At 40.7% G+C, this 13618-nt stretch overlaps 1 protein-coding gene across 1 annotated transcript in view; it reads left to right on the forward strand.

The window, feature by feature from the left end:
- The first annotated feature begins 7633 nt into the window (after window positions 1-7633).
- The window catches only part of agbl1 (AGBL carboxypeptidase 1), a 74860-nt gene continuing 68875 nt past the window's right edge, over window positions 7634-13618 (forward strand). Inside the window, exons 1-4 of the mRNA XM_083667207.1 lie at window positions 7634-7902; window positions 10898-10961; window positions 11216-11362; window positions 12722-12853. Of these exons, the coding sequence (XP_083523333.1) occupies window positions 7852-7902; window positions 10898-10961; window positions 11216-11362; window positions 12722-12853 (394 nt within the window). The 5' untranslated portion in view covers window positions 7634-7851. The remainder of the gene's footprint in view (window positions 7903-10897; window positions 10962-11215; window positions 11363-12721; window positions 12854-13618) is intronic.

Raw genomic sequence — 13618 nt, forward strand, 5'->3', positions numbered from 1 at the left:
TCTCTCCTCCGGTTTCCCATAGAGATGTACTTATCAGACCAGGTTATGGGTACCTGTGGATGTTCACCTTAGTGTGACACAGGTGTCGCTGTGTTGTGGCGTTGCCAGATTAGTGGAGTGATAGTACTGCTTTTCAGCTGTGGATTAATACCTCTGCTGCTGCTGCTGCTCTGGAGAGCTCTTCTGTCCTTTGAGAGATGGGAACAGGTTTTTTTTTCTCTCTTCTCAGCCAGGAGGTGGTTTCCAATTTCAACTTTGAAGTTCAAGGTTGAGTTTGCTCTCTCTTACTACTTATTTTCAACAACAGACTGTCCCCCCCCCCCCCCCCCCCCCTGCCCTGTGGAACACCATTTTTAACGGCACAAACTACTTTTGTTACTCCAAGATATATGCTAGCTTTTTGGTGGGGATTGACTGATACTTAAACTGTCAGAGTGGCAGTGAAACCTAATGATGCCTAGTCCCATCCTAATGCTATGGAATCTCCCAACTTTGTTTTATGACATATTCTAGATTTGACTACCCTAAATATAGCTACTGAAGCGAAAACAAGAATTTACTGTCTGGTTCGCCTTGTCATCAGCTGCAACTTCATAGGCTGAAGGATTTTGACCTCAGGAACTGGATCTTTAACCCATGATTTACAGTATAAGAGGCCCAATAGAAATGAGGGTATCTTTCAGCAATTGGTTCAGCATTTACAAACATTATTTTATGTTTGATTTAGAAGCAGCACAACTACAGCCCCACTCATAGGCAGAGTTTGACTTTTTATCTTGGGGGTGCAAGATGTAACAAAAGAGTGTTTTTTAATGTTGTGTTATACTGTACATTATTTTTGCATTGATAGCCTTTCAGTTTGGGTTGGAGTGCACCCCCTTCTTACCCAATGCACTTGTTCGCTGCTACAGGTTGAAGTTAAGTTTTCAATGTGTTGACATACTGTAGTGTATGTCAAAGTGTTATGCCCTTGGGAAAGGAAGTAAGGAATAAAAGGAAGTAACAGTGATTTAAGGTTTAGCTAGTACGGTAGTGTGAATAAAAGGAAGTAACAGTGATTTAAGGTTTAGCTATACGGTAGTGTGACTGGACCACTTAGATGGTCCAGGGCAGGAGGCTCTGAAGGTAATGGCTAATGGCGATAAGGACACGCTCCACAGTAACATAATCTGCAGCACAGGAGAGAGAGAGGTGTGGTTTAGCCTTTCAGACCAGAACTCTTCAGATGATGGGACAAGCTTCTTGACCCTGTTATTTTTAAAGGGTTTTTATTGGAGGCTGTGGGGGAAATGTGGGCAGAGGAACTGTCTAGAAGAGTCACAGTTCAGTTTAGTTAAGTTTACATAGGTTCTATTTTATCTCTCAACAAGACAATACTCCAAGAGTCCTTTATGAAAAATATATAATACACATATACAACATTTACAGGTAACAACCTTCCAAATGAAAACTATTAGGTAGCTCCAAATAGTGTTATATTTGTAAGTATTGAGTATTTGGCTTTAACTATGGCCAAAAAGTTAACACAATGCTGTTACTTTGGTAATTACAGTGTTACTACACAGTTATAAGAGCAATGTTATTTTAAGGGTTAAAGAGATGGGCATTGCACTTGCAATTTTGCATCTGGGGTCTACAGTACTATTGAACTGGGGCATACCTAGACCTCTTCACAAACTGCAAGTCTGTAAATTAATGTGCTTCTCATAACACTATGAATGAAGGAGGTAGCTGCTGATAACTTGTTATAGGACTTAATGGTTAGATTATGGCCTTATGCCTTAGCTACCATTTAGGTGGCAGAGAAGAGCATAATACATGGATGAGTTAAGAGCAAACCACTCATCTATTGTTTCTCTAATATCAGGTTCCACTACAGGTTATCATGGCTGATTAGACTCTCCTCTCATTTGATCCCCAAACTATCTGAATTACTACTGTATGTGATTTTCTCCTCTTGGATGTAATTTGGCAAATAATTATCCATCCTCCACTCCCGTAATGTGATTGTATTAAAGTACTAATACACTGTTACACTATTAGTCTGATGAAAAGACAGGGTATCAGTCCTAAAAAAAAACGTTGTCATCAACGTCGGAGTCCTGGGTAAAACATGGGTGACTCCTCACCTCGCTGGCATCTAAAAACAGGCTAAACATGTTTCGACAGGGACATACTGTATGTCACATGCATGCACGCACACACGCACACACACACACACACACACACACACACACACACACACACACACACACACACACAGAGCACTCTGTGCCTCATTTGGCATATGGCAGTGGCTCATTTCTTCTCCATCTGTTTGCCATCATTCAGTTATTTCTGATTTGTTGCTTCATTTGCAAGTCAATGGCAAGGTTACGTCCAAGTATCCTACCTCCAAGTACCCTACCTCCCTTATAACCATGATTTGCGGTTTGTTTTTAGAAACAGCTTACAGATGTCCTGTATAGTTAGCATTCTTATCAAGTTATAGTTGTTATTGAGTTTATTACAATGTGAATGTGTGATAAAAAATTTGCAACTGCGTGTGCAAGCAAGAGAGATAGTGTGTGTATTTGGATGGTGTAGAGTGGAAGGGATGGTATGACAGTAAGCCATGTGTCCTTGGCCTGACCCCATCTGGACTGTAAAGCCTTGGCTCTGTCCCCCTTGTTCCCCACCTTAATCCTCACTGTCACCCAACAAGCTCACTGCCAGCTCTTCTTTGCCCATGAACTTCACAATGCCCTTTTAGACCCCACTCACTTCACATACAGCCCTAATCTCAACCTGACATCATCCTGCCCATTCTGTCCCCCACAGGATTCCCCAGTCTCCCAAGGATACAGCTGGTGTGTGTGCTTGTGTGTGTGTGTGTCTGTGTGTGTGTGTGTGTGTGTGTGTGTGTGTGTGTGTGTGTGTGTGTGTGTGTGTGTGTGTGTGTGTGTGTGTGTGTGTGTGTGTGAGTGTGTGTGTGTGAGTGTCATTACATGGCCTCTTGTGGCTTAGCATAGCAGAGAGAGCATTCTGACTGTGTGAATATATCTCTGTAGGCTACCATCCCAGCTGGTCTAAAGCAAGATGGATTTAGGGAGCTATCTTTGGTTGATTGGGGTTCAGTGTCGGAGGGTTGAATGTAGAGTAAGGAGGGGGTATTATGGGGTATCCGTTGTCTTTTGGACGAGTCAGTTAAATGAAAGAGTCTGTGAGTGGTATGTAGCTGACCCCTTCAGGGTCAAGAATGTAGATGAATACGGCAGGATAGATCATTGCTCATGAAGAGGCTCTTATATGCTCACCACACAATGTATTTTCAATTGACACAATATTATTAAAAAACACCTCTGTGTTATCTGAGTAACACACCTTTTTTTTTTTAAAGTGACGTTCCTATAACTATAATCTATGTATTGCAACTTTTAGCAGCCATTAGGAGATTGGCTGACTTAATTATTCTTATCAGAAAGATACTGTAAGACTTATTAAAACTCTCTTACAATGACAGTGACTGGAATACTGAAAACTTAAAACATGAATACTTATTGAAACTTAGACAGTACAGTATCTAGCTGCCAGTTCTGCCCAATATACAGCAAACATTATCTCACACATTGCTATAATCACCCACTTACTGTCGAACAAATGTCTAACAGGTGGTTTAACATACACAATGTGTATTTTGATGCTCATATAAACATACTTAAACATTTGTATACAATGTTCCAAGTTGCTCAGGCCAGGATAATGGTATGTACTGTGTTTCTTTTAGCAGAGCTGGTATAACAGACGTTGCTTACAATAGTACACCTTGTTGCATTAGTGGTTCATATCTACAATACATAAGTGATTAGATTGAGCAGAGACAAGATAGACATACTGCCCTCTAGTGTTTCCAGTAGGCACCATATGCAGCGTATACCTAATGAACCATGAACCATAAACCATATAGTCAGGTTATGACTGGAACAAATGCCAACAGCCTTGCCCCCTGCTAGGGAACTATGTGGTAGTGATCCCAAGACATGACAACTCTTTGAAACTGAAAAAAAGGTTTGATATACTGTTCCAACAGAGGTGTTTTGATAACTTAACCAAAATGTAATATATTAGATATCCTTTATATATACAGGTACATGACATTTGTATATCCTATATCCGAGTATTTTAACATTGTTACAAGTTTTACATTGATTATTAAAAAAAAAGAAACTGGACACCCACGTACTGTAGGGCGTCTCTTCAGAGACATTGCTATAAGGCTAGGAATGTTTTTTGACAGCTCTGTAGGCTCAGATTTACATTCGCGATCACCAATGCCAATTCAAGAAAACCAATTCGAAAGTTCATTAAACAAAGGTAGTCCATCATGCAGTGTTAAACATAGACTATTTTAGTAATTCGCTTATTTTAGCTCATAGACAAGTAACATCTGTGAAAATGTACAGTCTGTTATAAGTCGAGGTGGTGAGTGTTAGATATGTGTCTTTGGAATATAGCCATTCTGCCATGGACATTAAAACCTAAATAGGCTTCTGTGGGATATTGACGTGACCCCTGACTAGGGATATCGACATAATCGGGGGAAAGTAAGAGAAGAGTTGCAAAAGTCAAACAAAAGAGAAATGCTCTTTAAAATCCACCTCACTGTAGAGATATGTTAGGCCCTCATCCTTAGGACCTTTTTATCGACCAGCGTCATATCTCCCATCAAGCCTTGGGTTTCATCTCAGTCTATTTGTTCATACTGTAGTTTGTTTCTCAAGACATTGAAGTTTGGAGGAGGTTTTAGAGGAGACAATATTTGCTATGTATTATGTATCAATTGCAATCTCAGAAAAAGCCTATGAAAGTAGACTTTTGTTGATTTTAACTGAGGTTTGAGATCATCTCAGGAATGCCAGGGCCTACGACAGAGAATTGCTCACATTATATCAGAGAATTGACTCATTACTTTTTGCCTTTCTTCTCTACTGACTCAGCTGTAGTAGTAAAGCCTTTGGGTGGTGAAACTTATCCCAACATGTCAAAGCCTTCACACTCAATAACGCATGAATGACATGCAGTGACATCTCTCAGCACTCAACAACACTAAGGTGGAGATGTGAACAGAACACCAGAGTGTTTACTGTACAGACGTGGGGAGAGAAAATGGTGGTCTGAGAGCACAACACATCCTTTGAAACTGTCAATGATGCTTGTTGTCTGTCTGCGTCTCACAGAGGGAGCATAATATCATAGTTGTGAGGTAGTGGCGGTGATGTGGACATCAAGGAACTTGAAGCTGTTGACTCTCTCCACTACAGCCCCGCCGATGTGGATGCGGGTGTGGTCCCCCCCTTCTTCCTCCTGAAGTCCACGATCAGCTCCTTCAAATTTGCATTTGTTCCTCTGTCCATGGGGGGTATTCCAGGAAGCAGGATCTATGAGTTCGCCGGAAAACATGGGAAAACAATCAGATATACAGTAACTCTTGGTTTTCTGGTTTATTGGGATTGTCTAGTAAACAATTACACCAACTACTGTATGTTTCTTTAAAAGCTTGTAATATTAAATAATATCAGAGTGTTTAGGAGAGTTTGGCTAATTTATTGATCCTGCGTTCTGGATTACCCCCCAGGACCTGAACCTGAAGTCTATCCTATTCTAGTATGTTCTATTCAGTGGGAGCATGTCAATGTAGTGGACCAATTTGGTTGTTTAGCATTTCTATATTGTTTTTCTGTCCAGTACCTAAGCTGGTGGGTTATACACTTCTGTTTTCATAAAATGTCTTGTTGTTCCTCTGGGTGATGTCAGAGCTACTGGAACTTCCATCAGATTAATATTATACATCCCTACCACCCCCATCACCACAACCAGTCAGGGCATCCATTTATGTGGACATCATGTTCCATTCACATTCATCAGTTAGTTCTGGAGAAATAAATATTCATGACGTGCCTGGATGTAGTCGCTGGTAATTACAGCCTTTCCTGTCCATCTTTTCCATTATTCCAACAGTATAAATAGCCCTAGGCATTCATAGCCTAGCCTAGCTTAGCATAGCCTAGAATTCAGGTTCAGATTCAGAAAATGTTATTGTCCCACTCTTTGGGCGATTGGTTTCGCAGATGTATAAAAGACATTGGACATCTAATACAACATGATGATGTAAAAACACACAAATAGAGTACAAATACAGTAGGCTACTGATGGGCCATTTGAGGAGGTCCTTACTGGGATGTCATATGATTTAATGAAACACTACCTTTCTTATTACGTTTTAATGAGGTCTTACTGATGATGGGTCAGGGGACGTGTTCTGTGGTTGGGGTCACAGAGGGGTTTGGAAGAAGTACATGTTTTTGAGGTGATGAGTTCTGCATCAACCATCCAGCATAGGTCTGCTCCCTGGGCATCATGTTCACTCCCCTCCCCTCTCTTTTCCTCTCTCCTCCCAGCTTCTGCTCTCTCTCTTTCTCCTCCCTGCTCTCTCTCTCTCTCTCTCTCTCACACACACACACACACACACACACGCAGACACACACACACACACACACACACACACACACACACACACACACGCTCCTGTCAATCCTCACCACTGTAAGTGTAAGGGAAAGCTAAAAAAGACTGGCTCAGCTTTCAAAAGCAAGGACACTTCACCTTTGTAAGATCTCCCTCATGAGAACGTGTCTCGCTGACTGAGGCTTTTGTAAACCGTATCCATCTATCCCCCAGGGGATTGATGCTGCCCGCCTGTGGAATAACGTTTCACACGAACTGTTAGCACAACGTTTCTCAAGAACAAGAACAGTTCTTGTCTATTTCTGGCTGTGTCACGTACTCCTATTAACCCCTGCTGACACTAACTTCAAGGGACATATGCATGTGTGGTAGCGTTCATCTATAAGTGTCTCTTCAATTAATGCTGTATAATTATACATGAAGAGACCATTCATTATGATATGGAGGGTCTTTGATAGCTTTCAGACCAGCATATATGATTAAACTCTGGTTAGATGAGTTTAGCACAGTTGCATAAAACAATATGAGGAATCAGGTTTAATGTCCTAATTTGGACATCCCCTGCCTAACAACTAGACCTGTTCTGTTTTAGGGGATGATTCATAGTGTCATCTGTGCTAAGTGTCTGCTATGTCTCTCTGCTGTCTGCTATGGTTAGGTACCCTACACCACTCTGTATGACGCCAATGGCACTATGTGTGTGACATTTAGCCATGTACGCACGTCTCTGATACAGTATATGCATGCTGTCCTGCCCAAGAGGAAGATCATTATTAGGGTTGTTTTTTTTATTCTTTGTGTACATACATTACAGAGTCATTACAACAAGTGGTGTTATTGTCCATAGCTTTAATGATACACACACACACACACACACACACACACACACACACACACACACACACACACACACACACACACACACACACACACAAACTCCACTCTCTAACCCATCTGTAGTGTGTTTCCCTAAAAAGTGTCCCGACTCCTGAGGTATGCCTGGCTATGTTTTAATCCCTAAGTCTTGTCAGGCCCTTTTTATAGGAAACTCATCTCAACGGGGCACAAATGGCCTGGAGGGCTTTATCCAGGGGAGATAGGGTTTCAGTCTGCAGCTGAACACCCCTCTCCCCTCTCTCACAGCGCAGCACAACACACACTCTGCTTGGGGCTTCCTTTTTAAGTTAAGCCAAGGGGAGACTGTGGGTCTCTGCTGCTCTCTTTAGTAGTGGCTGGGTGGCTGTGTGTGTGTGTACTGGTGTGTGTACAGTGATGTGGACTCAGCTCTAGCCTTTCCCTCTCTGTTTACCCCACGTCTGTGTATCTCCAGAGCGAGTAGGGCCCAGCATGGCAGCCCCCACCTCCAGCGGACTAGAGGTTCTCCTGTCTACACTGCAGGTAGGGACACACACTGTGTGTGTGTGTGTGTGTGTGTGTGTGTGTGTGTGTGTATGTGTGTGTGTGTGTGAGAGAGAGAGAGAGAGAGAGAGAGAGAGAGAGAGAGAGAGAGAGAGAGAGAGAGAGAGAGTGTGTGTGTGTGTGTGTGTTTGTTTTCGCCAACACTCTCTGATATGCCATGCTGAAGTGAAATGCGTCTGTAATAGTGACAACACGTCTGTATGTGGAAACCTGAAGATAAATGGTGATAATTAGAGTTCTATCTCATTACCTAGAAGAAGAACATGTAGACATGCTTACCATTTGCACTTGTCAAACAGCAAAGAGAGTTGATATGAACAGCACACAGCATAGATCACTCGGATGTCAAATGCACTGCTTCTATAACAGTAGAAAACCTAGACATGAATGTATGTACTGTATGAAGACTCTGAGGTGATGTTTCTGACCCGCTGTAGCGAGGCAGACAGGCAGGCAGTCTTTGAAGTGGCCGAGAAGGCAGGCAGATGTCTGTGAAGATAGGAGCTGTTTTGGTCGGAGCGAAGGATTATATCATGAACAAATGGTTTGAGATACAATCTACAGCTCAGTGACTGCAGCTGATCTAGTAATGCTGTTGTCAGTGTCCACATTTAAAACCTGTTTCACAATGTTATGGTGGTACTGTATTGTCAAAACCACACTGATATTAGTTTTGTTGTTAGTCTGTGTTTACTGATTGCATAAGTTATTGAATTTTGAATTCTGCCATATCAGTTTTTTAATATGTAGGGTTTATCGTGTATTTTAGGCCAATCTGAAAAAAAAGCTTACATTTAATTTGATATGGAAAAAAAACATTTTCAAAGACGAAATCTCAACATAAAATACAGTACGTATAATGAGACTGACAGGTTATTCAGAATTATAAACAACAAACTATTTTTGAGGTCAACCCCAGTGTCATGTACAAAATGTTGTTTCTGCAAGCAACATTCTTATTTCCAAATTGCCATAATTTAAAAGAGCAACATTTTACTATATGTTTGCAATAAATGTATTTCTAATGTTAATGAATTCATCCTAAGAAAGAAGAAAGTAGGAGCTTCAACCAAACAATGAAAGACGGGAAAAGTTAAGTACTGTATGTCCATGCTTTATTTGTATGCCGCTGTCCATTGGAAATGTGCATACAATATTTGACAAAGTGAATTCAAATATAGGATACTGACAATTTGTGCCACTGAATGCCCGTATTTGTCTGATTTCCAAGTGATACAGGAAAGACGTGTATAAAAAATAATTTTGTGTCTAGTGTTTAGTTGTACAAAATCCATGAGTATTGATGAAACCTTGATGAAAAATGAATTGAATGACTATAAACTGGAAATATATTGTCCATTCACAAAATAACATTGATTATTGCCTTTATTATTCAAAATTCCACTTTGATAATAAAACACAACACTCTATTACTATGGAATTATAAAATAAAATACTGTACTATGTAACAACTTCAACTTCATGATTCAATGTTTAACTAGAGTAATTACAGTGTACACAGATACAGTATAAGAGCAACTTATTATAAAGTATGACTTATCTGAATGCCTCAATATGATCATTGTCCCTGCTGCACTGACCAGCTCTATGTCCTAAGCTAGTTACCGGCTATACGATATGATATGATAAATTCTAAACTGACAACACTATTAAAGCCGCATGCTTAGCTGGAGACAAAGTTTTGCCTCCCACAACGTGCAGTCTTAACAACTGGTGTCATCAAGCACCTTGTCTTTCAAAACCTCCTTAGCCTTGTAGCTGTTGGTGCCTAAAATGAGATGCCCAACTGATTCATTGAAATGTACACGTAGGTATAGTCTATTCCTGTCATCAATTGTTTTATTTTGACTGTTATGTGACTGGCACATTGCAGTAGAGAGTGATAGCGCTGTATGTCAATGTTGGCACATCAGATGAAACTGATGGCCACCTTCACTGTCAGATAATTACTTTTGAAGAGTGTATGACAGAACGAGGTGTTCCTCAGCATAGTAAAACACTCATGACAGTTATGTATAGAAAAACTGTTGAGTGCTGTCCCATATTCCCCTGAGACAGCATCTGTCATATGTATACCTGTTGTGCTGTTCTGTCAAGGTTGTTATAGTTTCTATAAATATACAGCAGCTGAAAGCTGTATTTGAAATTGTATTTAGGTATTTTCTGTTACTTTTAAATGGTAGCTTGTATTCAATGTTGCAGCAATGTCTTCCAACCCATTATGCATCTAAAACCACCCCATCATAAGATACTGCATATGTTGAAGATACTCTTCACCTCAGGTATCTTATATTAATCATGTGCTATGTAAATATAAATATCAAATATGTTTCATAAGGAATCTTAATTTATGTTTTTCTAATTGTGTTTCTCTATTATGTACTGTATAACATTATAGACATGTCTTTTGTTCCACCATGTCATACAGTATATGAACAAAATATACAGACCTAAATAATAAATAATACAAAGAAAAATAACAATATATATATATATGCTTCAGGGTATTCCGTTCCCCTTGGCCTGCAGTATTTGGGCCTCACATGGCTTTGCTGTTGTGACTTGTATGATCCTGCCATCTTATTCATCAGCACAATTAGGTGGCAGGGGGCAAGTTGCATTTGTATTTCACTTGTTTGAGAGTGTGGTCACGTAGTGTCGTGTAGACCTTTTCCAGAAACAACCCCTGTAGCTCGCCCCTTGTCTCTAGGCACTAGTGTAGATCTGATAGGATCCGATATCTAGAAGTGTTATGGTAGTAGTAGCTCAATCTTGCCCTCTGATAGGCTAGAATGAATTTTGGCCATTGTGTTTATACCTTTCCAGTGTTCTCAGATTCACACACGTTACTATCATTCCAATCTATGTTCAGGTTTGCCCTCCACAGTCAGTATGGTAGAATGCAGTGTACCGGAAGTTTGAACTAATCTGCGTTCATCTTCTCTCCCCACAGAATACAGGAGACATCGAGAGCACCCTCAATATCCTCAACGTGCTGGATGAGCTGCTTTCAGCTGGTGAGTTTCACAAATATAATTCTACTCAAGTATCATGGACTGGTCATGCAGCTAGTTTTGTTTATGCAAGTTACGTATATACAGTGCGTGCCTACAGTATGTTATTCTTTTTTATTCTATTCTATTCTATTCTATTCTATTCTATTCCTGAGCTACTCTAGCTTGAATCCACAATCAATTCCCTACTTTGGTCTACTTGCCAACTTGTTGCTAACATACTGTATTAACTGGTTCCTGTGTTGTGTGTTCCTCAGGCACAGACAGGCGTATCCACTACATGATCTCCAAGGGGGGTAGTGAAGCCCTCCTGACTGCCCTGGTCAAGACAGCCTGGTCTTTCTCTCCCAACTACACCATCCTGCTGCCCCTGCTGCACCTCCTGGCTAAGGTCGGACACAGAGGTGAGGGGGAGGCCACTGGGGAAGGAGGGAGGGATAGAGGATGGAGCGAGGGAGGGTGGGGGTGGAGTGAAGTGGTACAGGAAAGGTCAGGTGTCTACATCACTGATAAGCAACTGGGCCTGCAGGCTTTTGTTCCAGCCTAGCACTAACAAACGTTCATCAAAATGTTGAAGTAATCCTGCTCTGGTTAGTACACACAGTAGCTTTCCAAGACCAGAATTGGATCGAGTTACACACATGATAATGAAGAAATGATGACTTTCTACCCATGGACAGTAGCTGTTCAGTAGCTACACAGTGTCAGGTCAGCTGTAAAAAGAGACAGTACTATAGATCAGGAGAAAGGAGATAGACTAGAACAGTGTCAGTCTGTCTGACAGACCAGGTTATCCTTTATGTGACAAAGCCTCAGTGACATGGATGCCAAACTTCATGTCTCTACTAGGGACAATGAAGCCCACTAGAAATAAGAGAGGCTATTTCTAGTTGTACACTACCTTGTGGCCTCTTGCTCCAGCATTTACTAAATATACATGGTATAGTAGATAGTATATGCTTGCAGTATACACTGGACCCTATACATTATTTTAGTGTTCTCCAATCATTAAAAGTGTCAAGTCATTACCCAATAAAGCCTTTGCAGCTTATGAATATCGTGTGAGTTGTTTTTACTCAGTAATTGCAGAGATACTGTATCACAAACAGGGATCATTGTGCCTCGTTAAGCATTAGCATGTTTTTGTGATTATTGGAGCATCGTGCCCAATCTATTTCACTTCAGCGATCCCACTGCCAATTCAAACCTGTAATAACAGTGAAAGATCATTCAAGCAGACAGACATGCTATGTGGAAACTGTATCCTTCTGAGTGAATATTGGCTCTGTGCTGCACCACATCTTTATTCATGTGTTCATGTTGTTATGGTGATCTCTTATGATCCAAGGACCAGATGCACTGAGCCATTGCACATTAACTAAGAATAGAATTGCATAAATAAATTTAAACAAAAAGAAGCAAAGCAAACGACATGAAGCTATATTTAATTGCAATTAACCAACAATAATTGATGTACAAATATTGTATGAGACCATACAATAATCATTATTTAACCTTTTCTTTTCTCTTATTCTTCTCTTGGGAAATAACAGGTGCAAATTGCTCTGGTGTAATGCTTCGAGAATCTAGCCCTCAAAAGCTTAGTCTTTGGCTTCCATTTACAGTCAAATGTTTCAAATTGTGGCAATGGTTCTTGGCAAATATTAACTGAGATATTTCAGGTAGTCCCCCAAACTGTGAAGCAAAAAATGCCTTTAATCTTTGGTGTGTGTGCCTGTGTTAACTTATTCTCTGTGTCTCAGACTGCAGGATAGGGATGAAGGCTGAAAAGGCAGAGGCAGTGCTGCTGACCCTGAAGTTGCTGAAACAGAATGGAAAACATGCCAGGAGATCAGCAGCCTGCCTCTGGGTCCTACAGGTCTTCTGTTCCTCTGGTAGGTCAACAATCAAAACACCCTCTGATAGGCTAGTTTCCAAAGCTTTGTCTCTTTACAACAGCCGTTGTGTCTTGTCATGATCAGAGGCCATCAGAGAGGGTAAAAAAGGATATCCTAATATACCACACAGGAGCCTGGGTCTTGGCAAGTGAGACTATCAACGCTCAACCCACTGAACACACTGTCACCTGTTTTCCTGTATTTTACTCCTATAACAAATGCTCTTTCATGATATTATAACCTCAGTGTGAACCATCAATCTACTCTGTAGTTTGTTGCCTCCAGGAGAGAATGCGTGTGAAAAAAGGTGCCTGAAAAAGGAGATTATTGGACAGTCTAGAGGTGTGCCCCTGTCTATCCAATGAGATTTAGTTTGTGGGGACCTTGTTTTACTCACTCGTGCCTCTTGAGGCAAACGTTATACAGGGTTATAGAGTGCATCTTTAATGCTCAGTAGCACCTTTTCAGATAAGTATATGTGATTTATCTAGATATGAATGCTATGACCTCTACTGAAGGGGTCAGGGAAATATGCACAGGAAGTAGGTCTACATACAATGTATATTTACATATTAAGCACTGAAATGGAAACAAAATATACCATTTTAGAGGTCACAAGGTCAAACCTGAAGCAGTGATATGTCTGAACATTTATACGATGCTATTAACCGTCAATGAGCGTGTATAAATAGAAAAGTATCATCTGTATATCTGATGATACTTTTGAGTTTGAGTACCACTTTGGAGCTCAAAGAGATTGGA

Source organism: Argentina silus (assembly GCF_951799395.1).
Source record: "Argentina silus genome assembly, chromosome: 3".
NCBI classification, from domain to species: Eukaryota; Metazoa; Chordata; class Actinopteri; order Argentiniformes; family Argentinidae; genus Argentina; species Argentina silus.